General features: G+C 36.7%; 1 protein-coding gene across 1 annotated transcript in view; it reads left to right on the top strand.

The window, feature by feature from the left end:
- Positions 1 to 23,310, top strand: part of LOC100375660 (ATP-dependent translocase ABCB1-like) — a 75,138-nt gene that overhangs the window by 26,143 nt on the left and 25,685 nt on the right. The window contains exons 8-10 of the mRNA XM_085508619.1: positions 2,270 to 2,386; positions 2,720 to 2,888; positions 22,633 to 22,743. Coding sequence (XP_085364745.1) covers positions 2,270 to 2,386; positions 2,720 to 2,888; positions 22,633 to 22,743 — 397 coding nt within the window. The remainder of the gene's footprint in view (positions 1 to 2,269; positions 2,387 to 2,719; positions 2,889 to 22,632; positions 22,744 to 23,310) is intronic.

The raw sequence follows: 23,310 nt of genomic DNA, 5'->3' as shown, positions 1-23,310 counted from the left end.
TGAATAGCATATCCTGTCTAGTTTCTGACCATATACTACCAAACACTGCATGAATAGCATATACTGTCTAGTTTCTGACCATATACTACCAAACATTGCATGAATAGCATATCCTGTCTAGTTTCTGACCATATACTACCAAACACTGCATGAATAGCATATCCTGTCTAGTTTCTGACCATATACTACCAAACACTGCATGAATAGCATATCCTGTCTAGTTTCTGACCATATACTACCAAACACTGCATGAATAGCATATCCTGTCTAGTTTCTGACCATATACTACCAAACACTGCATGAATAGCATATCCTGTCTAGTTTCTGACCATATACTACCAAACGTTGCATGAATAGCATATCCTGTCTAGTTTCTGACCATATACTACCAAACATTGCATGAATAGCATATCCTGTCTAGTTTCTGACCATATACTACCAAACACTGCATGAATAGCATATCCTGTCTAGTTTCTGACCATATACTACCAAACGTTGCATGAATAGCATATCCTGTCTAGTTTCTGACCATATACTACCAAACACTGCATGAATAGCATATCCTGTCTAGTTTCTGACCATATACTACCAAACATTGCATGAATAGCATATCCTGTCTAGTTTCTGACCATATACTACCAAACATTGCATGAATAGCATATCCTGTCTAGTTTCTGACCATATACTACCAAACACTGCATGAATAGCATATCCTGTCTAGTTTCTGACCATATACTACCAAACATTGCATGAATAGCATATCCTGTCTTGTTTCTGACCATATACTACCAAACATTGCATGAATAGCATATCCTGTCTAGTTTCTGACCATATACTACCAAACGTTGCATGAATAGCATATCCTGTCTAGTTTCTGACCATATACTACCAAACATTGCATGAATAGCATATCCTGTCTAGTTTCTGACCATATACTACCAAACATTGCATGAATAGCATATCCTGTCTAGTTTCTGACCATATACTACCAAACATTGCATGAATAGCATATCCTGTCTAGTTTCTGACCATATACTACCAAACACTGCATGAATAGCATATCCTGTCTAGCTTCTGACCATATACTACCAAACATTGCATGAATAGCATATCCGGTCTAGTTTCTGACCATATACTACCAAACACTGCATGAATAACATATCCTGTCTAGTTTCTGACCATATACTACCAAACATTGCATGAATAGCATATCCTGTCTAGTTTCTGACCATATACTACCAAACATTGCATGAATAGCATATCCTGTCTAGTTTCTGACCATATACTACCAAACACTGCATGAATAGCATATCCTGTCTAGTTTCTGACCATATACTACCAAACACTGCATGAATAGCATATCCTGTCTAGTTTCTGACCATATACTACTTATTTTGCCCAACCTCTCGCCTGCTTCCGCTTTTCAATTGCTCTTTTTTTTTTGCTTTTTTTCTGTGAAAGTGAATATGATTGGATGCAATGATAAAATGGATACATGAGGATTAGGAAGTACCTAATGTATCTATTTTTTCATGGCAGCCAATCATATTCACTTTCACAGAAATTGTATCCTACCTACCAGTAATACACTTGTCAATTTTTCCTACAAGCCAATCAAATTTATATCTTAACACTACATTGTTTAACAATTAATATTAAATACACTAGTTAAGATTCAACTTTTGGTGAATGTGATTGGTTGTCATGAAAAAAAATGGATATACTAAAGAGTGTATTAGGTTGACTTATATGAATGAATCTGATTGGTTACTTGGAAGGTTGGATGTAAGATGTAACTTTTTGTAAAATCCAAACACAAGTAGTGCCAAAGCATACAACTAGACCAATTTTGAATTTTCTTTTCTTTCTTGAAATTTTCTACTATTGAGAATTTATAAGATGCAATTTGTGTGATATGCAATGAAGACCTAAATTTGATGTCACACAAATTATGATATCAGAAAATCACAAGACAAAGAAATACTAAGACCACCTTGACATCCACCCCAAAAGAATGTCAGTTTGACAGAGTTTATAATTACTAAACTATGTTAATAGATGATGGCAAGACTGTACATGTATGGTTATATGATGACAGTGTTGTCTTGTGTTTCTATGCCAGTGAGTGTATATGTCACATAACACACATTGAACAGTTACTATCAGAATAATTGCTGACATGCTTTAATTATTGACTCTATGCTTTTACTCATCAATTTCGCTTTCATATAATAATTTGTTTTGTTTTTTGCTGATATTGTCTCTGTAGGTACGATAAGGAGCTTGTTGTCGCTAAAAATATTGGTATTCGTAAATCCCTGGTTACAGGAATTAGTTTAATGCTTACTATGTTCATTATATTTTCTGCTTACGCCTTGGCCTTCTGGTAAGTTGTGACAGTATGTGACATCATCAGATTATGTCTATAAATGTAAATTATGCTCATTTCATACAAGAGAAAAAACTTCACAAATAGTTGGAAAAGTATAACATTTTAGAGGAGTGAAAATTTCCCATATGGAGTGACTATAGGTCTGTGATAACTCTAAGTTGTATGTTGTCTACTTATTAGAAAGGACTACTCATCCTAGGACATTAATTCTGTAATTTTAGTACGAATTATAAAAATAAAAACAAAAGAATTCAACAACTTTTTTCATTGGTAGATAGAACAGAAAAATATGTCCCCTGAAATACTGAAGAGTTGCTTTCATTTCAGGTATGGCCCACTCTTAGTGTCTCGTGGTGAGATGTCAGGGGGAGAAGTGCTGACTGTGTTCTTCTGTGTCATGATTGGTTCTATGTCTCTTGGTAATGCTGGTCCTAATTTACAATTTGTAGCATCAGCCAAAGGAGCCGCTGCAACTCTCATCAAAATAATTGATAATGTAAGTAATATTGTTAAAGGCAACTCGGTCAGATTCGTTTATTTTCTCTATTATATAATTTTAGTCAATATTTCTGTCAATTTTGATAAAAAACATTTTTAGTCCCCGTTCGGACGCAGTCCGAAAATAGGGGACTTGTGTTTTGATCTTTTATGTGTCTGTGCGTGCGTGCGTGCAATCGGACCTATATCTTAGACATGCCTGGACCAATAATCACAATCAAACTTCACATATAAATCATACATAATATTATACATATGGTGGCCATTTTGTGCTAACAAATCATCAAAATCAAGCATTTATGGATGGATTTTGTTTAAACTTGGTACATATTAGTACGTTGGACATTATGGGACCTTGATTTACATCATTGACTCCCGTGTGCGAAGCACAAAAGAGAGTCTTTGCAGTTACCCTGTCTGTATGTCTGTATGTACAGTACAGTTCTCGCGGAAGCTTTGGCTTCACTTTAGCTTCACCTTCGCTTCAGCATCGCATCATTATGGCATTGTTATGGCTTCAGCATCGCTTCAATGTCGCGACATTAAAAAGTTAGGCGGTTATCGCTTCGCTTCATTGTGGCCTCATTATGGCGACAATGTGGCATCAGCATCGCTTCATCAAACAAAGAAGTACAGAACTCATTTCGCCCAACCTCTCGCCCGCTTCCGCTTTTCAATCGCTCGCTTTTGCGACCGCTTGTTGAATTTCCGCTTTATTTTCGACTGTGCAAAAATTTGGACTACTAACAATTTTCTGGTTTTCATATATCACGGTTACTAGTTTAGTAACCGTGCATAGATGTTAAACAACCGTCAAAAGTTCAAATACTTTTTGTTTTAACTAACTATATATCTATAATTATATGCACGCAATCTGACCCTTTGACCTAGATTTGGCTGGTATTGACTATTTCATTTTAAACAATATTCTGACGCAACGCACTGCTACAAAATGTATTTCAACAGAAGTACGACATGGTTGTCCGGGTTTCTTTTCCTGACTGTGTTGAGTTTACGATTTGTATAATTATTGTTATTTCCCCCAAGGAGAACACAAGTCGAAGGACCATGAAGCTAAATAGAAGTCCCTCGCATGGACTGAGTGAAAGAAAATATTTCTAAGGCTAAAATAAAACCTAATATCTCTTTGTGTATTTGTCAATTTTGCATATATTTGTTGTGACAGTATGTTCGTAAATATCTGGAAAAATCTCGTCTTTCGTTAATAATTTCATTTGTTTGAAATGTCTACCGACCGTGTCCCAATGATTTGTTTGGAATATCGATCCCCGTTGGTTTCTCCAAACGGTCCCGATGTCCATTATTCAACACAATCAGCATTTATTTATCGTAATTCATGGGGATCATGTCCCGTAATTTGCGGGCTGTAAAACCAAATTATTAAACATGTACTATTTATTATATATATTTTTTTACCTCGTGAAACTACAACACAGCGTAGAGTTGTCGCGGTGAAACAGTCACCTTGAAATCGATGGAACTTCAATTATCCATTTCTCGCCTTGAAATAAAATTTAAAAAAAATCGAAGAGCATCGGGGGATATATTATTAACCAGTCTTACCAATCGCTAGCTTTATTTTATTCAAATCCATAAAATTCATGAGTTTTTCGACATTTGTTGGCAACTTCCGCGCTAAAAATGGTTGAAAATGTGGGTGTGGTTTTCTCGCAAAGTCCCGTTGATAATACAGACAAATATGGTTCTGTGACCCAGGTCGTGCTCCGATCAGGTGACTTTCAGCAAATCAATGATGTTGTAACAAAGCATATTTGACGCTAATTGAAAGGTCGTCGTACTGTCCAATCTCCGGCGTCGATTCACTGTGCTGTGACAGGCTTCACAATCATTCACTGAAAAACATCGGTATATTTTGACAAACTGCTGGGATTTGAACTCAGTTCAAAAAAAGAAAAAAGAAAAACTGGGCGGAGATACAAATCAGTTTTGCAAGTTGGGAAATAAGGTAAACCAGATTGGGGTCGATGATATTCAGTATCGAAGGACTTCCGTGTGTATAATGAGTTTCAAATTGTTCATCGACTGGTCACCAAATATTTACGGCTACAACTAAATGAATACTTTTTTTTCTGAAGCCCAATAAATTATTTCTGCACGTCAAGTGCTATTCGATTTTTTACCAGGCCTGTGGCTTGTTTTTATTCGAAAATATTTTTTTGTGAGAATACTTTTAAAGTACGTATAGATCGAGCTCAGGTCACTGATCGTGACTTAATTTTGAAAATTGGATGTAAAATTTTACCAGACCGACGCCACCACAACCATCCAATCATAGTTGGAAATGTACGCACTTGTTTTGGAACTTTGTATCAAGATGGCAGGCGACAACGCCAGGCGGCGTTCGCGTGTTTTGCATGTATTAGTAGTCCGGGCATGGGAACGGGCTCGGCTAAAACGAAACACAGAAAAATACCACCAAAATGAGGGATCTGAATCTGTTCTCTTACCAGCAAATAAAATGAACGAAAATAAGGTAGTTTTATAACAAGAACAGTTTCATTTTGTATAGCAAATTGTGTTGTTTCCGAACGACGATTGCGTCGTGCGATTTAAATTTATCACGATTTTCCTTGCAGTTAATATGACCTTGCAGATTGCAATGTACTTCACATAGTTTTTGGTACCCAATACTCGCAACATTAAATAATTAAACAAGATATCTTTTTAAAATGTCATTTTACTCTTGGTCATATTATTTTATTCCCCTTACCGCTTTGAATTTCAAATTGATTACATATCGAACTTCTGTACATGTGTTTTTTCTCTACTGCCTTTCCATGTGAAAATAATGAGGTCATACTCATGTCACAATACTTTGAAGCTGATGCCATGTTGATGCCATGAGACTGCGAAGCTGAGGCCACGATGATGCCACAAAATAAGAGAGGCGAACACAGCTTCAATTTTCAATGACGCGAAGCTGATGCCACAATGATGCGATGCTGAGGCGACAATGAAGCCATGCGTATGCGACAATGATGCCACAAAAGCCAAAGCTTCCGCGAGAACTGTACTGTATGTCTGTATGTATGTATGTATGTCTGTATGTATGTATGTCACTTTTTTTGTTCCACCGTTATCTCAAGAACCACTAATCAAATTTTGGTGAAACTTGGTACATAGATGCTCTGGTATAATGCGCAGAGCTGATTAGGTTTTGGTAAAAATCTATGAATATTAATTACCTAATTTGCATGATAATTAGCTGATTTTTAGCTGTTCCAAGACTGTTCCACAGATATCTGAAGAACCACTCATTGGATTTTGATGAAACTTGGCACATGGATGCTCTGAACTAGTGCGCAGATTTGATTAGTTTTGGGTAAAAATCTATGAATATTAATTACCTAATTTGAATGATAATTAACTGATTTCAAGCTGTACCATGACTGGTCCACTGATATTTGAAGAACCACTCATTGGATTTTGATGAAACTTGGCACATGGATGTTCTGAACCAATATGCAGGTTTGATTAGTTTTGGGTAAAAATCTATGAATATTAATTACCTAATTTTCATGATAATTAACTGATTTAAGCTGTTTTATGACTGTTCCACTGATTTTTGAAGAACCACTCATTGGATTTCAATGAAACTTGGCACATGGATGCTCTGAACTAATGCGCAGATTTGATTAGTTTGGGGTAAAAATCTGTTAATATTATTAATTACCTAATTTACATAATGATTAATCAATTTTCGGCTTTTCCACTGATATCTCAAGTACTAATCATAACATTTCAATAAAACTTGGTACATAGATGTCATATGACACTGCACAGACCTGATAGTTTTTAGGGTAATATCAGTACATATTAATTACCTAATTTGCATAATTAATTAATTTTCAGGGGTTGATATTTCAAGTAAAAATGATCACGTTTCAATGAAACTTGGTACATAGTTACTTGAGGACTGTGCAGAGACCTAATTAGTTTGGGGTAAATATTTGTGCATATTAATCACCTTATTAGCATAATTAGTTAATTTTCAGCTTTTCACCTGATATCTCAAGTACTAATCATCACATTTCAATGAGACTTGCGACATAGATATTCTAGGACTACGCAGAGACCTGATTAATTTTGGGATAAATAATTGTGCCTATTAATTACCTAATTTGCATAATTAGTTAATTTGTTGCTGTTCTATGGCTGTTGCACTGATGTCTAAAAATCACTCATTGGATTTTAACGAAACTTTTCAAGAGTACATTTCAATGAACCTAGGACTATACACCATATTAGTTTTTGGTAAATATTTATACTTCTTAATCACCTAATTAACATAATTAATTAATACTGTATATCTCAAGTATTGATCATCACATTTGAATAAAACTTGGTACATAAATGGTCTAGGACAATAGACAGCCTGATTAATTTTGGGTTAAAATCTGTTCATATTAATTCTCTAATTAGCATAATAATTAATATTTTTTTGGTTCTAATCACCTTTCAATGAAACTTGGTACATTGTGCAGACCTTATTAGTTTGACACTTAAATCTGTTCATTACCTTATTTGCATAATAAATTTTCTGCGTTTCCATCAACATCTCAAGTTCAAGTAATTTTGAATTAATTTTTAATGTGTCTCCAATACTCTCAGCACACGGGAGTTCTTTCTAAGCTTTCTTTGATTTTATTTTTAAAATGGCCAACTGGTGGCCATTTTGCTTCAATGAATGCAGTTTTAGTGCCATATATTGGTTTGACTATCTGATTCAAAATGGCCAAATGACATCCATTTTTGTGCTAAAAAATCATCAAAAATCAAGCATTTTTGGCATTCCAGAACTGAATCTTGGCGTTTATGGATAGATTTCTTTCAAACTTGGTACATACATTAGAGTTTATGGTTCCTGATGCACATCATTTTATTTTACAGATCGGATTTAAAATGGCTGACTGGTGGCCATTTTGTTTAAATGAATGCGCTTCTAGAGCCATATCTCTGATATGATTTGACTGATTATGTTCAAATTTTATATATTCATTTTACATCATGTTATAGATATTCAAAATGGCCGACTGGTGGCTATTTTGTTTTAATTAATGCAATAAGTACTCATTTGACAATCGGATACAAAAATCATCATAATCAAGCATCTTCTGGATCCATATTTCTGACATGTTTATGTTCCAACTATATTACTATAAACAAAAATATATATCTTAAATTCATGACGATACTTTCAGTTCTCTAGTCTTAGTGAATATTTTTTTATTAGCCTTCGAAGACGAAGGCTTATAGATTGGCTTCTGTCTGTCCGTCTATATGTCTGTCTGTCTGTACGTCCGTCCGTCCGTCCGTTCGTCCATATTCCGGGACTGTATCTTTCTTTGCACAAGGCTTATATAGATTAAATTATATCAAAGGTAAGAAACTGTGCTTATGGTATTTATTATGAACTTTGATTTATTTTTTTGTGTCCTGACTTTGGTGAGAAACTAGCGATCGCACAGTGTCACACTTTGCCAGAAAAACAGTCCTGATATTATTGTAAGAACGAGTTATGAAACGTGTAAATCGAAAGTTTATCTCGTCATTTAGGAGGCTTGGGAATAACGTTTGGCATATAAAATACTGGAATAATAAAAACGTAAAAGTTTAGAACACGCTGATCGTGATTCTGTTATGCACGATAGCTATTTCCGGTGTGAAACTTGGTTTCGTGACGACATATTAGACTAGAATTATCGAGAAAACACAAGTCAAGTTCGGCCAACCGTGACTGCTTGAAAGCAATGATGAAATTTAGAAGTACTGTAATTCAATATCAATGAATCTATCATCACTTTTAAATTACCTTTGAAGTAAATATGATCGTGACCGATACCGGGACAAAAAGGGAGTCTTTGCAGTTAGTGTGTCTGTCTGTGTCTGTTCCACTGATATCTAAAGAACCACTCATTGGATTTTGATGAAACTTGGCACGTATTTTAAAAATTTGGTCATTGATCATTGCTTAACGAATACTGGTAATCTTTTTTATTAGTCCACGTTCGGATGTAGTCCGAAAACGGGGACCTATGTTTTGCCCTGTGTGCGTACGTGTGTGCGTGCGTGCGTGCGTGCGTGCGTGCGTGCGTGCGTGCGTCCGTGCGTGCGTGCGTCCGTGATCACCTGTATCTCGAACATGCATGAACCGATTAAGTTCAAACTTCACTCATACATCACACATTGTATGGGACATATGCACATGCATTTTTTTCATGATCCGATTAACGATAGCCGAATAGCGGCCATTTTAAGTCCGAAAATGCATCAAAATCACACATTTTCACCATTCCGGACCCGGATCTCAGTTATGCATGGACGGATTTCGTTCAAATTTGGTACATACATTAAACATAATAGGACCTTGATGCACGTCATTTTTTTTTTTGATCGGGTTTGAAATGGCCGACTGGCGGCCATTTTGTTTTAAAGAATTCAGTTCTGGATCCGTATCTGAGACATGCTTGGATTGATCGAGTTCAAACTTCACACACACAAGGTACATCATGTCACAAATATGTATGTGCATTTGTTTCATGATTTCATTAACGATAGCCAAATGGCGGCCGCTTTAAGGCCGAAAATGCATTGAAATCGCACATTTTCACTATTGCGGACCCGGATCTCAGTTATGCATGGACCGATAAGTTCAAACTTCACTCGTACATCACACATTATATTTGACATATGCACATGCATTTTTTTCATGATCCGATTAACGATAGCCGAATAGCGGCCATTTTAAGGCTGAAAATGCATCAAAATCACACATTTTCACCATTCCGGACCCGGATCTTGGTTATGCATGGACGGATTTCGTTCAAATTTGGTACATACATTAAACATAATAGGACCTTGATGCACGTCATTTTTTTTTTCGGATCAAGTTCGAAATGGCCGACTGGCGGCCGTTTTGTTTTGAAGAATTCAGTTCTGGATCCGTATCCGAGACATGTCTGGATTGATCAAGTTCAAACTTCACACACACAAGGTACATCATGTCACAAATATGTATGTGCATTTGTTTCATGATCTCATTAACGATAGCCAAATGGCGGCCTCTTTAAGGCCGAAAATGCATTGAAATCGCACATTTTCACCATTCCGAACCCGGATCTCAGTTATGCATGGACAGATTTTGTTCAAATTTGGTACATACATTAAACATAATAGGACCTTGATGCACGTCATTTTTTTTTCGGATCAAGTTTGAAATGGCTGACTGGCGGCCATTTTGTTTTAAAGAATTCAGTTCTGGATCCGTATCCAAGACATGTCTGGATTGATCAAGTTCAAACTTCACACACACATGGTACATCATGTCACAAATAGATATGTGCATTTGTTTCATGGTCCGCTTAACAATAGCTGAATGATGGCCATTTTAAGGCCGAAAATGCATCAAAATCATGTATTTTCACAATTCCGGAACCGGATCTCAGTCATGCATGGATGGATTTTGTTCAGATTTAGTACAATGTGTTGTACATATGCAGGTGCATTTCGGTCATGATCTGCTTTGAATGTATATGTCACTCAAATATGAACGGAACGGGGACGTGTCATTGACGACTTGTTTAATACAGCCTGGATATTTACCGTTGTGAATGCGTAGACCATGGTAACCGTGCATCGATTATTCACTTCTGTTACCAGAAAGTTCTGAAGAATTGCATCATGGCGATTTCGGAGTGAACCAACCAGGGCAGGACGTTCGTTTCGCCGCCTCCCTGTCAACCAGGGATTGTCTGTTGGAGTCGGTAACAGGAATTTTTACCTGAGCCCGGCTTCCGCCACAAAGGGGTCCGAGCCAGCCATCAGAAGTGCTACCGGACAGACCCTTGCTCACTATTTTAAGGTGAAGGGAGGGGTTTTGGTGTTATCTGATTCGGTATATACAACCTCAGGAGGTCCCTCTGAGTCAACTCTGTGAGCCACGCCGTGGGGGTGATTCAGGGTATCATCGAGTCTAACTACCAGATGTATATGCCCTCGCCCTCGATCCTGAAGCAATCACTCTCTGTAGTGTTGTCGCTTTCGGGATTACAGGCTCCAGGATCCAACGCAACACTGTCTGCGTTTCTCTCCTGGTCTGGCTAAGTGCTGAACATAGCGGAGGGTACACAGACGGTGTTGATGGGCGGACGTTGGTTCCCTGCGGAGGTGTCTAGTCCTAAGGCCCCAGGGTGGGGCAATCTTATGCTTAACTCTTTCCGCTGGATAAAGCTCTACCCGATTGGTGTGGTGTCTGGTTCCGGTACCAGCAAAGTCTGGAGCAAAACCTCACACCCGACCGGATCCCTCAGTTCATTCTCCCAACCCCGGTACCACAAACTTTTGTTCAGCGGGATGGGCAAAGGGGGATGGCCGAGCTCCATGTAATATTTTTGCAGCTCAGTCCGAAACGATCCACCACTCCCTGAGAGCAGAGTTGAGACACACGAACTTTTTGGAGTTTGTGGCCGGCACACTGGAACACATTACTTTGCGTCTCTAGGACTCGGAGGCGGAACGCACCAGCCCCCCAGACCAGCAGACACAGCTGTTGGTGGGGCATCGCACGGCTGTGTGTGATCTCCTGCAGTTTCATCTGGCTCTCTTGGCAGAGGCGGCACCCACTGGACAAAAGCAGCCAGGAGGCAAGCACCCCTACTCTTCCGGTGGAGGGAAGAGTGGTGGCGCACCCCCTAGGAAGAAGGAACCAGGTGATGGTTCCTTCTCTTCCTCTGTTGGTTGCCCACCCAGATCGCAGGGGAACCAACTTTGATACTTCAGTCTGTAACAGGGGATAGGCATACGTATAACGGGAGGCAGAGTCTGAACTTTTCGACTCCTACAAGCCTTGAGGGGAGAGAATGCCCCATGTACAAGCGCTAAACCCATATATCCCTGTCGCACACAGATTGCGCCAGTGTATTCCGGCTTGGAGGCAGTGGGTAACCGATCCCTAGGCTCTCCAGCTGGTGATACTAAATTCTGCTGCTATCTCCACCCACGCCCCCCCCCCATTGGAAGTGCTGCCAGGGGATTTCCGCAAGGAGAAAACAATCCGACAAGAGGTAGACAGTTTGCTGACAAAGGGCGCCATACACATGATAGTAGACCCGGCGACAAGTCCGGGCTTCTCCTCACATGTGTTTGTAGTTCCAAATGCTACAGGTGGCCAGCGTCCAGTTCTGGACTAAATGAGTATGTGCTCCTCAATTGATTCCGCATGGAGAACCCGAGCATCGTTTTATTCTCCATTCATCGTTTTGACTGGTTAACGTCATTAGTTTTAGGCTATGCTTACCTTCACATACCAATGCACCCAGCTAGTCATTGACTCCTTCAATTCAGGTTCGGGTGTTCCCCTTTGGGCTATGCATGGCTCTATACGTCTTCACTAGAGTGTTGAAACAGGTGGTGGTGCTGCTGCACCGGTCGTCGGTACACATCAACCCGTACCTAGATGACTGGTTGCTACACAACCAAAACAAGAGGTTTTTTTGCTGAGCAAGTAAGGCACAAGATTTACTACACCAGTTGGGCTTCCTATTAAATCTAGAAAAGTCCCAACCACATCCAACACAGCAGTTGGTGTTTCTGGGCATGGAGTTTGACACGGAGGCAGACTTGGTGTATCCATCGCAGGCTTGTTGCCTTGCACTAAGCGGCCTAGCCGAACGTCTAGTCAGCGTTCCTTCTGTGTCTCTCCGAGACCTGATGCGTATCATCGGAATGATGACGTCAGTTCGCAGGGTAGTTCCCCAAGTTGCACTGCGTAGTCGCCCAGTGCAATGCAATTTGTTACAACACTGGTCTCGCCCACAGGAACTGCAGAGGCAAGTAACTCTCTCAGACCAAGCAAGGGATTCCCTGCCCTGGTGGATGGCAATTGCCCAATTGGACCCACACGCCACGGCTATGACTATGATAACTGATATGTACCTCACAGATTGGGGAGCGCTTTCAGCCTATTCCCTCATGCAGAACTATTTCGGCCTTTTTTCTTTTTCTTTTTGGAATGCTAGTTACCCCCAGAATTTGGGTTTGGGTCTAGCGTCCTTTGGCAATGCCGACCCTGTCACCCTATCAGCAGTATGCTTTTGTTATGGGCACGACACTGGCAAGGTAAGACACTGTTTTTCACTGGTCTTAACTACATGTAGGTGGTAGTCATAAGTAAAAATTTTGTACTGGGCTGAGACATCGTTTATTAGTCCCCATTCAGGCACAGCCTGAAAAGGGGACTTATAATTCTGGTTATGTCAAATGTCCATTTTCCGTTTTCCATATTCCTTTTTCCGTCTCCAACATTTTCTCAGAAATTCTACAGCAGATATCAGTGAAACTTGGCAGGTTGATGAACATATGCACGTAATTTTTTTTTCCGATCTAAAAATCCCAGGTGGGTCTTTTTCACGATTTTCATCAAAAAATACCTCTCCCGGCAACATTGACAGAACGTCTGCACATGCTCAGAATAAATTAATTACTGTGAAATGCTTTATTTTCGCTTGCAACATTTTTTTACTATTTTCGCTGAAGAAATGTTTCAGTAAAAATAAAATCCAGCGACTATACCTTTTTTCCTATATTTTACAGTCAACTTGTCAAAAATCAATGAAAATAAATTCAATACAAAACACCCAGAAAAAATCTTTTTCAGCGAATGATAATTCCAGCTGAAATAAAATATTTTACAGTAGATTAGATCTGTGAGTAATGCTGCTGTTATTACGGCACGTGAATTCTCCATTGCGTGCAATTTATTATAGTACTGTTTATACATGTATTCTGTTCGGCTCAGTGGTCTCATTCACTAGTTACTAAAAGAACTAGTAACCTTATTTGATTTCAAGAACTTCAAGAAGGCGGCATAAGAGACATGTTTGCAAAGGTAAGTTTTCCAGTTTATTGGGGTACGATTGGTGTACATTCCGTGACGTATGGACGGACGTGAATATTATGATGATTGCCAGCTTTATATTCTTGTGAAAAACCAAAAAAAAAAGCAAACAATTGTCTCTAATCTACGAAAATAGTTTGTGAATTGTATACCCTGTCAAATTATTGTACACGAACGATTAATTCACGAGGACATAGTTTTCAAGTACCGGTAAATCGTTTCCGGTCTTTTGCTTGTGTAGCGATTTCCGAAATATTCACAACTCGGGGGGGGGGGGGGAGAATTTCCCTGTGTCGATCAATTTATTCATTATCTAATAGCAGGTTGCCTATGATTATATTCGTATTTTTTATGTTGTGAGCATTGAACTGTTAGTTGCAATGAAGATTTTGCCGATCTTGTGCGATTCAACATGGCGGATGTACAGTGACAACACGTGTATGGACAGTCGGTCGAGCAGTCTGCAACGGGCCACAGTCCCTGTGGAGGGACTGTGAATGGACCATGAAATCGCCCGGCATTTTTTCGGCAGTTTTTTTTTTTAATATTTTGGATATTTCATTCACTCCTGACGCCAAAAGAAGTCTAAGGGAAGAGTCGGAAATCAAACGGGCGGTTCACCGCGGCTCTCCGCGGTAAACCGGGGAGAGCCGCGGACTGCTTATAATTAGGGGTTTCTCCCGCGGTGGCCACCGGTACCGGTTGCAACCGCGGTCGTAGGAAAGGTATGAAATATGTACTTAACAGTTTCCTTTGTGATTCCATGGGTCTTTGTTTCAAATAGCTGTTTTTAAATCGAGCAGGTTACGAGCATCGCTGGCATGGAAATACTAAGCATATGATAATATTATCGACTCGCGTATTTTTGACTCCCGTGTGCGAAGCACAAAAGGGAGTCTTTGCAGTTACCCTGTCTGTATGTCTGTATGTATGTATGTATGTATATATGTATGTCACTTTTTTTGTTCCACAGTTATCTCAAGAACCACTAATCAAATTTTGGTGAAACTTGGTACATAGATGCTCTGGGATAATGCGCAGAGTTGATTAAGTTTTGGTAAAAATCTATGAATATTAATTACCTAATTTGCATGATAATTAGCTGATTTTTGACTCCCGTGTGCGAAAAAGGGAGTCTTTGCAGTTAGTGTGTCTGTATGTGTGTGTGTGTGTGTGTGTGTGTGTGTGTGTGTGTGTGTATGTGTGTCCGTCTGTTCCACTGATATCTCAAGAACCATACATCAGTTTTTGATGAAACTTGGTGCATAGATGCTCTGGGCCAATGCGCAGATTTGATTAGGTTTTGGTAAAAATCCATGCATATTAATTACCTAATTTGCATGATAATTAGCTGATTTTTAGCTGTTTCATGACTGTTCCACTGATATCTAAAGAACCACTCATTGGATTTTGATGAAACTTGGCACACAGATGCTCCAAACTAATGTGCAGATTTGATTAGTTTTGGGTAAAAATCTGTGCAATATTAATTACCTAATTTGCATAATGATTAATCAATTTTCGGCTTTTCCACTGATATCTCAAGTACTAATCATCACATTTCAATAAAACTTGGTACATAGATATCATAGGACACTGCACAAACCGGAAAGTTTTAGGGTAATATCAGTAGATATTAATTACCTAATTAGCATAATTAATTAATTTTCAGCTTTTGATATTTCAAGTAGTAATTGTCACATTTCAATGAAACTTGGTACATAGATGTCATAGGACACTGCACAGACCTGAGAGTTTTTAGGGTAATATGAGTACATATTAATTACCTAATTTGCATAATTAATTAATTTTCAGCTTTTGATATTTCAAGTACTAATCATCACATTTCAATGACACTTGGTACATAGATGTCATAGGACACTGCACAGACCTGATAGTTTTTAGGGTAATACGAGTACATATTAATTACCTAATTAGCATAATTAATTATATTTCAGCTTTTGATATTTCAAGTAGTAATCATCACATTTCAATGAAATTTGGTACATAGATGTCATAGGACACTGCACAGACCTGATAGTTTTTTGGGTAATATCAGTATATATTAATTACCTAATTTGCATAATTAATTAATTTTCAGCTTTTGATATTTTAAGTAGTAATCATCACATTTCAATGAAATTTGGTACATAGATGTCATAGGACACTGCACAGACCTGATAGTTTTTAAGGTAATATGAGTACATATTAATTACCTAATTTGCATAATTAATTAATTTTCAGCTTTTGATATTTCAAGTAGTAATCATCACATTTCAATGACACTTGGTACATAGATGTCATAGGACACTGCACAGACCTGATAGTTTTTTGGGTAATATCAGTATATATTAATTAGCTAATTTGCATAATTAATTAATTTTCAGCTTTTGGTATATCAAGTAGTAATCATCACATTTCAATGAAATTTGGTACATAGATGTCATAGGACACTGCACAGACCTGATAGTTTTTAAGGTAATATGAGTACATATTAATTACCTAATTTGCATAATTAATTAATTTTCAGCTTCTGATATTTCAAGTAGTAATCATCACATTTCAATGAAATTTGGTACATAGACATCATAGGACACTGCACAGACCTGATAGTTTTAGGCTAATATCAGTATATATTAATTAGCTAATTTGCATAATTAACTAATTTTCAGCTTTTGATATTTCAAGTAGTAATCATCACATTTCAATGACACTTGGTACATAGATGTCATAGGACACTGCACAAACCTAATAGTTTTTAGGGTAATATGAGTACATATTAATTATCTAATTTGCATAATTAATTAATTTTCAGCTTTTGATATATCAAGTAGTAATCATCATATTTCAATGAGACTTGCTACATAGATCTAGGATTATGCAGAGACCTAATTAGTTTTAATTGGATATTAATTACCTAATTTGCATAATGTTCCACTGATATATAAAGAACCACAAATTGGATTTTAATGAAACTTTTAAAGAGAACTATGCAGAAACCCAATTAGTTTTTGGTAAATATTTATGCTTATTAATCACCTAATTAACATAATTAATTAACACTAATATCTCAATTACTGATCATCACATTTGAATAAAATTTGGTACATAAATGCTCTAGGACAATAGACAGGTCTGATTAATTTTGGGTTAAAATTTGTTCATATTAATTCTCTAATTAGCATAATAATTCATAATTTTTTTGTTCTGTTCTGTTCATATTAGTTACCTGATGTACATAATTAGTTTTCAGCTTTTCTATCAATATCTCTTGTACAGGTAATTTTGAATTAATTTTTAATGTGTCTTCAATACTCTCAGCACACGGGAGTTCTTTCTAAGCTTTCTTTGATATTAATATAAAAATCCAGAAGTCCAATGCTGTATACGAATTGTTGTTGCGTGAAACAATGTTGTATTTAATGCATGTATTTATCACCAATTCCAAGAGTAAAAGTCGTAACTTTCAAAGGTACGAGTATTATGACTCGTCCATACATTGCACTTACGTTTGTTACACTTGAATAAAGTCTACAGCATGAAAAGAATGTTATTTACGAAGTTTTAAATAGCCGAGCCTTCTTGATTCGAGCCTCTTGTTGATTTGACAACGGTGGGTATCATTAATGTTTATTCTTTGCCTGTATCGCATTCCAGACAAAATGTATAAGATCGGTAAACAAGAAATGGACGAACTAAAATGTCTCCTGTGTTTCACGAGCAACATGATTATTAAAAAAAACAGTTATTAAAGCGGTCATGTACGTTCTAAAAATCTAATCTTGCACACATAATCTTGTATTGACGTGTTTTTGTTTTTTTTTGTCAAAAACGACGTTGCCTTTCAGTTAACTCTTCGCGAGAGTTTACCGATTTTTTGAACAAATGTTAAGTAACTATATCGTTTTGCGTCAAACTGGGTGGCCCGAATTTAAATGTCAGTGCGTGAACTCATTGAGGTCTTTGCCCATTGCCGCACGTAATTCAAACACGTGGTTATTTATAGTTCAGTCATGTACGCGAATTATGCGATCGAAGTGAACTGCGAGTTTATTATAGAAAAAATTAACATTACGCATGATATTGTATGTTGTTGTATGGTTACATATTCACTATATTTCGAATAAAATAATTCACCGATGAGTCACAAGTATTTAAAATATTTTCTCGACTTTCGTTGGACACCTGACTCCGGGACCTGACTATCTTTTTCAATGTTTTAAATGCGCCCATGTTTATATTTGCGTAATAATTACGAATGCAACGCATTATCAAGTCGGTAATATTGAAATATTCACAGACCCAATAGCCCGGGTTAGTGTCCCAACAATAATAAAAATAACTTAGTTTGCGTAATTATTATAAGAGCAATACATTGCAAAGTTTAAATATTTAGAGCCCGTGAAATACTGTAAACATATTTGCGTTATTAGAAAAGCAGCACACTATTGTAATTATAATAAAACAGGGTTGTAATATTTCATCCACCCTTTTTAACATATTCATCAATGATCTTCCAGGTCATTTTTGTAAAAGTGGTGATACACCAATCATGATTGGTGATAAACCCTTAAACTCTATTTTATATGCAGACGATCTTGTTTTGTTTTCACAGACTGCAGAGGGTTTACAAAATTGTCTGAATAAATTAGCAGACTATTGTAAAACCTGGAATCTTGATGTGAATGTTAAGAAAACCAAAGTGATGATATTCAACACAAGTAACAGAGTACTGAAAAACCAAACTTTTATTATAGATGGTAAAAACATAACACCAGTCAAGGAGTTCTGTTATTTGGGTATGATATTCACTCCGAATGGAAAATTTAAAACAAACCATTGTATGCTAAAAAATAAAGCAATGAAGACATTATTTGCCATTAGACAAACTATACTGAGTCATAAAATGATTTCAACTTTATTGTGTTTAAAATTATTTGATCAGTTGGTTACACCCATTCTAATGTATGGGTCAGAAATTTGGGCAGGTGAACTAACAAATGACACAAATAACCTAGAGCAAGTTTGTAATAATTATTATCGTTTTATTCTTGGTGTTAGTAAATTTACACCATCAGTTGGTATAAGGGGTGAACTAGGTAGATTACCAGTAAGAATAAATGCAATGGTTTCAAAGGTTAAATACTGGTACAGAATAAATTTGCTTCCTGAAAATCACATATTAAAATGTGCATTAAAGGAAATACAAAATAATTCTACCTGGATTACTCAAATAAAAACAATTTTTGGAGAAAAAAACTTGTCTAAAATAAAGGAAACTTACAGGATCAACAATATTAATCAACTAACCAATGTTGTAAAAACAAAGCTATCAAATGAATTTATTCAATCATGGAGAAAACAATTAAATAAAAAAGAGGGGAACAAACTTAGAACATATAGTGTATTTAAACAAAAATTTGAATTAGAAAACTATCTAAATGAAATGAAAAACTTCAGCCAACGTAGAGTTTTAGCAAAGTTTAGGCTCGGTGACCACAACCTTGAAATTGAATTGGGAAGGAAAAGTAAACCAAAAACCCCAGAAAATGAAAGAACATACAAAAAATGCAATTCAGATCAAATTGAAGATGAAATGCATTTCATCTTAGATTGCAATTTCTATGACGTAGAGAGAAAACATGTCTTGGAGTATTTTAAAATAAAAATTAATGACTTGTCCAGAATGGAAAGCTTTGTGAAAATAATGGGAAATAATATGGCTTTGTCATATTATTTAAAAAATACAATTTTCTAAAAGATAAATATGTAACTGTGGTCTGGGAGAACCTTGCTGCTGTTTAATCATTTTTTTCAGAGATTTTCTAATTTGTATTTCTTTCTATGTTGAATTTCAGTGTATTTTAATTTTAGTGTGTCTTATTTTATTTGTCTTTTGTATTCATTTTTTTGTTTACCTTACTAAACCCACAGATGGTTAAGTTGTGTAATAAAGTTATTATTAAAGTAAACGATGTTGAAATATTCAACGCCAATACAGAGTTGGATACAAGTTGTGTTATTACAGTACCGCCGGATATAATAACAATTTTACGAGATCGACGCGCGGACCAAATCAGAAAAAGGTTGCCAAGGTAACGTACCAGTTCAGCGCGTGACTTAGGGTCAAACTTCGGTCAACACACACTTGATGTCAGCATCGCCGCGCGCGTAGCAAGTTTAGCAACGTACTTGAAGTTCAATTGTGCCCCAAAATGATGTCGACGATCACTCAATTGTCGCAGCGCATGTTGTACCAAGTCCATGATACACCCTGTTTCGACTTTGGCTTGCATTTCCTTCTTAGTGCATGTTCTTGTTCACGTAAATGCGACCTCTCACCAATGTATTAAAACGCTTTGAATTTATACCTATGCGTGATTATATTTGGTCTACGCGAAACATTAATCTTTCTAAACATTTTCTGAGACCATGCATGATATATATTCACAAAATAACTGAATGCGATCATATTTTATATTATGTTGATCTCTACGTCTTTCTGGATCGTTTTGTGATTTTATTCCAAGGCTCAGGCAAATAAAATAATGTCAACTATTATAGACTAGTTTCCTATCTTTTGGCTCAGCCAAATTGATTTAATTTTTCATTAGAACTTTGTGATCCTTCTAATTTCCCAGTTCTTTGTGTTCATTGATGGTCTTGACAATAAGTGTGAATAGTATCCCAAGCGCGATCACAGCTTACTAAGTGATGATGGTGGTTGAAATGGAAAACTGAATACAAAAATCCAGTAACATCTCAAACGAATTTCCATCTGCTGTGAATGCATGTTTCGTTACATCAAATAAGTAACCCAATTTTATTGAATGTATCCAAAAACATGGTACCAATGATCTGAAATTTCAGGAGTGCTCGCTGAAGGTTTATCAATCTTGCTTATTGTCTTGTTCTTTTCCAATCCTGCATTTCAGTTACTAGAATTTATACTAAAAAAAAATCGTTTTTGTTTTTCTTCTAATAATTCGGCCACTCTCAAAAACAAATATTTTTCCATGGTCGAAATGCAAGAAGAATACAAAACTACTGTGATTGCATAGCGATACCTGTAGGGCCATTGTCAATTAGTTCACCTGATCAACACAGCGTTATACATAGGGCTGATATTGAATCACGGAGAGTAAAATTTTGTGATACTAATCTCTAGAACCACTCAGATTGGTACATATGTCTTATGAACCCACATGTGTATATCTTGGACAATACTCATTTTAAACTTTTTTTTTTTTTTTACAGTGGTGCTGTGAACTGCTTCAATTTCGCAAGGCAATTTTTTCTGGGTTCCTACAACATGGAGTGTCAGGGACTTTATTGAAATTTCATAGAATCCTGAATATATCTAGAAGTGAAAATTAAATGGTTTACAGTATTTTATACCCATTAATAATGATTGAAATGCAATAATATCACTGCACTAAAAAGACTTCGAACAATTATTGTTACTTCTCCATTGAAGGTTATGAGCAGACCAACCTTTACTGGCTTCCTTAATTATTATATGTACTTGCTCTGAAAACATAGCTTTTACAATTGTTTAAATTAACAGATGTTGTTCTATGTACAATGAATACATTTTAAATAATAAACCTTACTGTATTAATAACAAATTGTATTTGACAACATGAGAATGATTCTGATGCCCAGTGGTGATGTTGAAACAAACCCAGGTCCTGGTAATATACTAAGACCTGAATTAACAAAGAAGTCATGTACATCAAGGTTCACTCAGATTTATGAATGCAGTTTCTTGAGCAAGTATACATGTATGACAAATAGTTTTGTTGCACTTGTCTACTCTGAGATTCTGAACATGGGTCAGTGTAAGTTTTTAGTTGTCAGTACAAAACTAGATTATGGGAAATCACTTTATAATGAGTTGTACCCACATAGAGTACATATTCATTCACCTGTTTGCAGATGTTCCTTGTACTACTTTATAATCAAATAACGGGGACTGTGACATTTCATGTCTTGTTTCAAGTACTTCTTTGTTTCTGTTTTTGCTCGGAAACCCACTACCTCTTGGCGTCTACCTCTGCCTACAGTTCAAAATGGTCATTTTGACTGACCGGAGTCTATGGTGGGTAATTGAACATAGTGAATTCACATAGTTCATACCCACCATACGGAGAAAACCAGGGGAGTGAACCTAAGACAAGATGGCGTTGCCCTCTTTAATTTGGTCGCGTGTTACGTAATGTGGAAGAAGATCTATGAGGTCATGGGACGTCCCCTGACTTAGATTTCTCTCTCCATCATTGGCTGAATTGCAGATAAATGCCCACCACCTCTCGGCATCTCATTTTGACTGACAAGAGTCTGAACTATGTGAATAGGCAGGTTGAAAACCCTCTGCCTAATTTTATTGAGAGTTGGCGTACAAACCAACATATTGGTCAGTGAAGATAATGATGAAGATTTTGACTTCAACTGTGTTCCAACAGACTTTAATATTTTTAATCTTTTTCCTCAAAGACGTATTATCTCAATCTGTCACATGGTGAATTAAAATTGTCATTTGCGCTCTTGTCCGAGGGGGGTGCTTGGGTAAGCGCCCACCCCTAAAAAAATCATGATTTTCTGAGTTGAGGACACTGAGTGATAATGAGTATGGTAGTGTCGATAACTAAAAATTCTCATTCTAGTGAATACCAATATTTTTTGTTATCTTTAAAATGACTGGACTTATTGATAAAAATTGTTATTTTATACCAAAAATTCAAATTTTTGCTCTAAAATGTTTTACAGTGGTCCATCTAATAATAATTTACTATTGTTTTTGTAGGAACCTAGTATTGACGCGAGCTCTCATGATGGTATCCAATTAGATAATTTATCAGGCCATATTGAATTTAGAAATGTCTCATTTGCATATCCCACGAGAGAAGACGTCACAGTAAGTTTATTTTTTATTTTTTATTTTACTCTCCTGTGTATGTGTGGAGCATTTTGTCAAACAAGACTCAATTTGTAGGAATCCTGGGTCAAAATGAAATCTCCTAAAATCAAGTTGAATTAGCTTGCTGACTGCTGCAGTGGTCAGTCTTAAAAAAAAAAAAAGTTGTATAGGTGACTTGAGGCCCAAAACAAAAATGTTCTGGCTTCTGATTTCTTTTGTTTTTATACTTATTCATTTCATGAGAAGATCACTCTCAATGTATTATTTTCTGTTGCATCAATAACACGCCAGTAAATTACAAAACTAGTTGCAACATATCAAATCTTTGTACATCAGTGGCTTGTCATATCGACTTAGAGGACACAGTGCCCTCATAGTGTTACAGAGAAAGCAGGTTTGACATTGATGGTTGGCTGCATACTGACCTAGGAAATTTATTACAAGGTTTTTATCATTCATATTTAGGAGAATTGTGTCTATCTGATAAGATGGGAAGTAAAGTTGTTAGTTCCATGTTTCTTTACTTAGTGCTTGTATATCTCCAACACAAAATTTATTAAAAAA

The sequence above is a fragment of the Saccoglossus kowalevskii genome, chromosome 15, assembly GCF_978046115.1.
Source record: "Saccoglossus kowalevskii chromosome 15, keSacKowa6.1, whole genome shotgun sequence".
NCBI classification, from domain to species: domain Eukaryota; kingdom Metazoa; phylum Hemichordata; class Enteropneusta; family Harrimaniidae; genus Saccoglossus; species Saccoglossus kowalevskii.
This window is presented reverse-complemented; position numbering and strand designations above follow the sequence as displayed.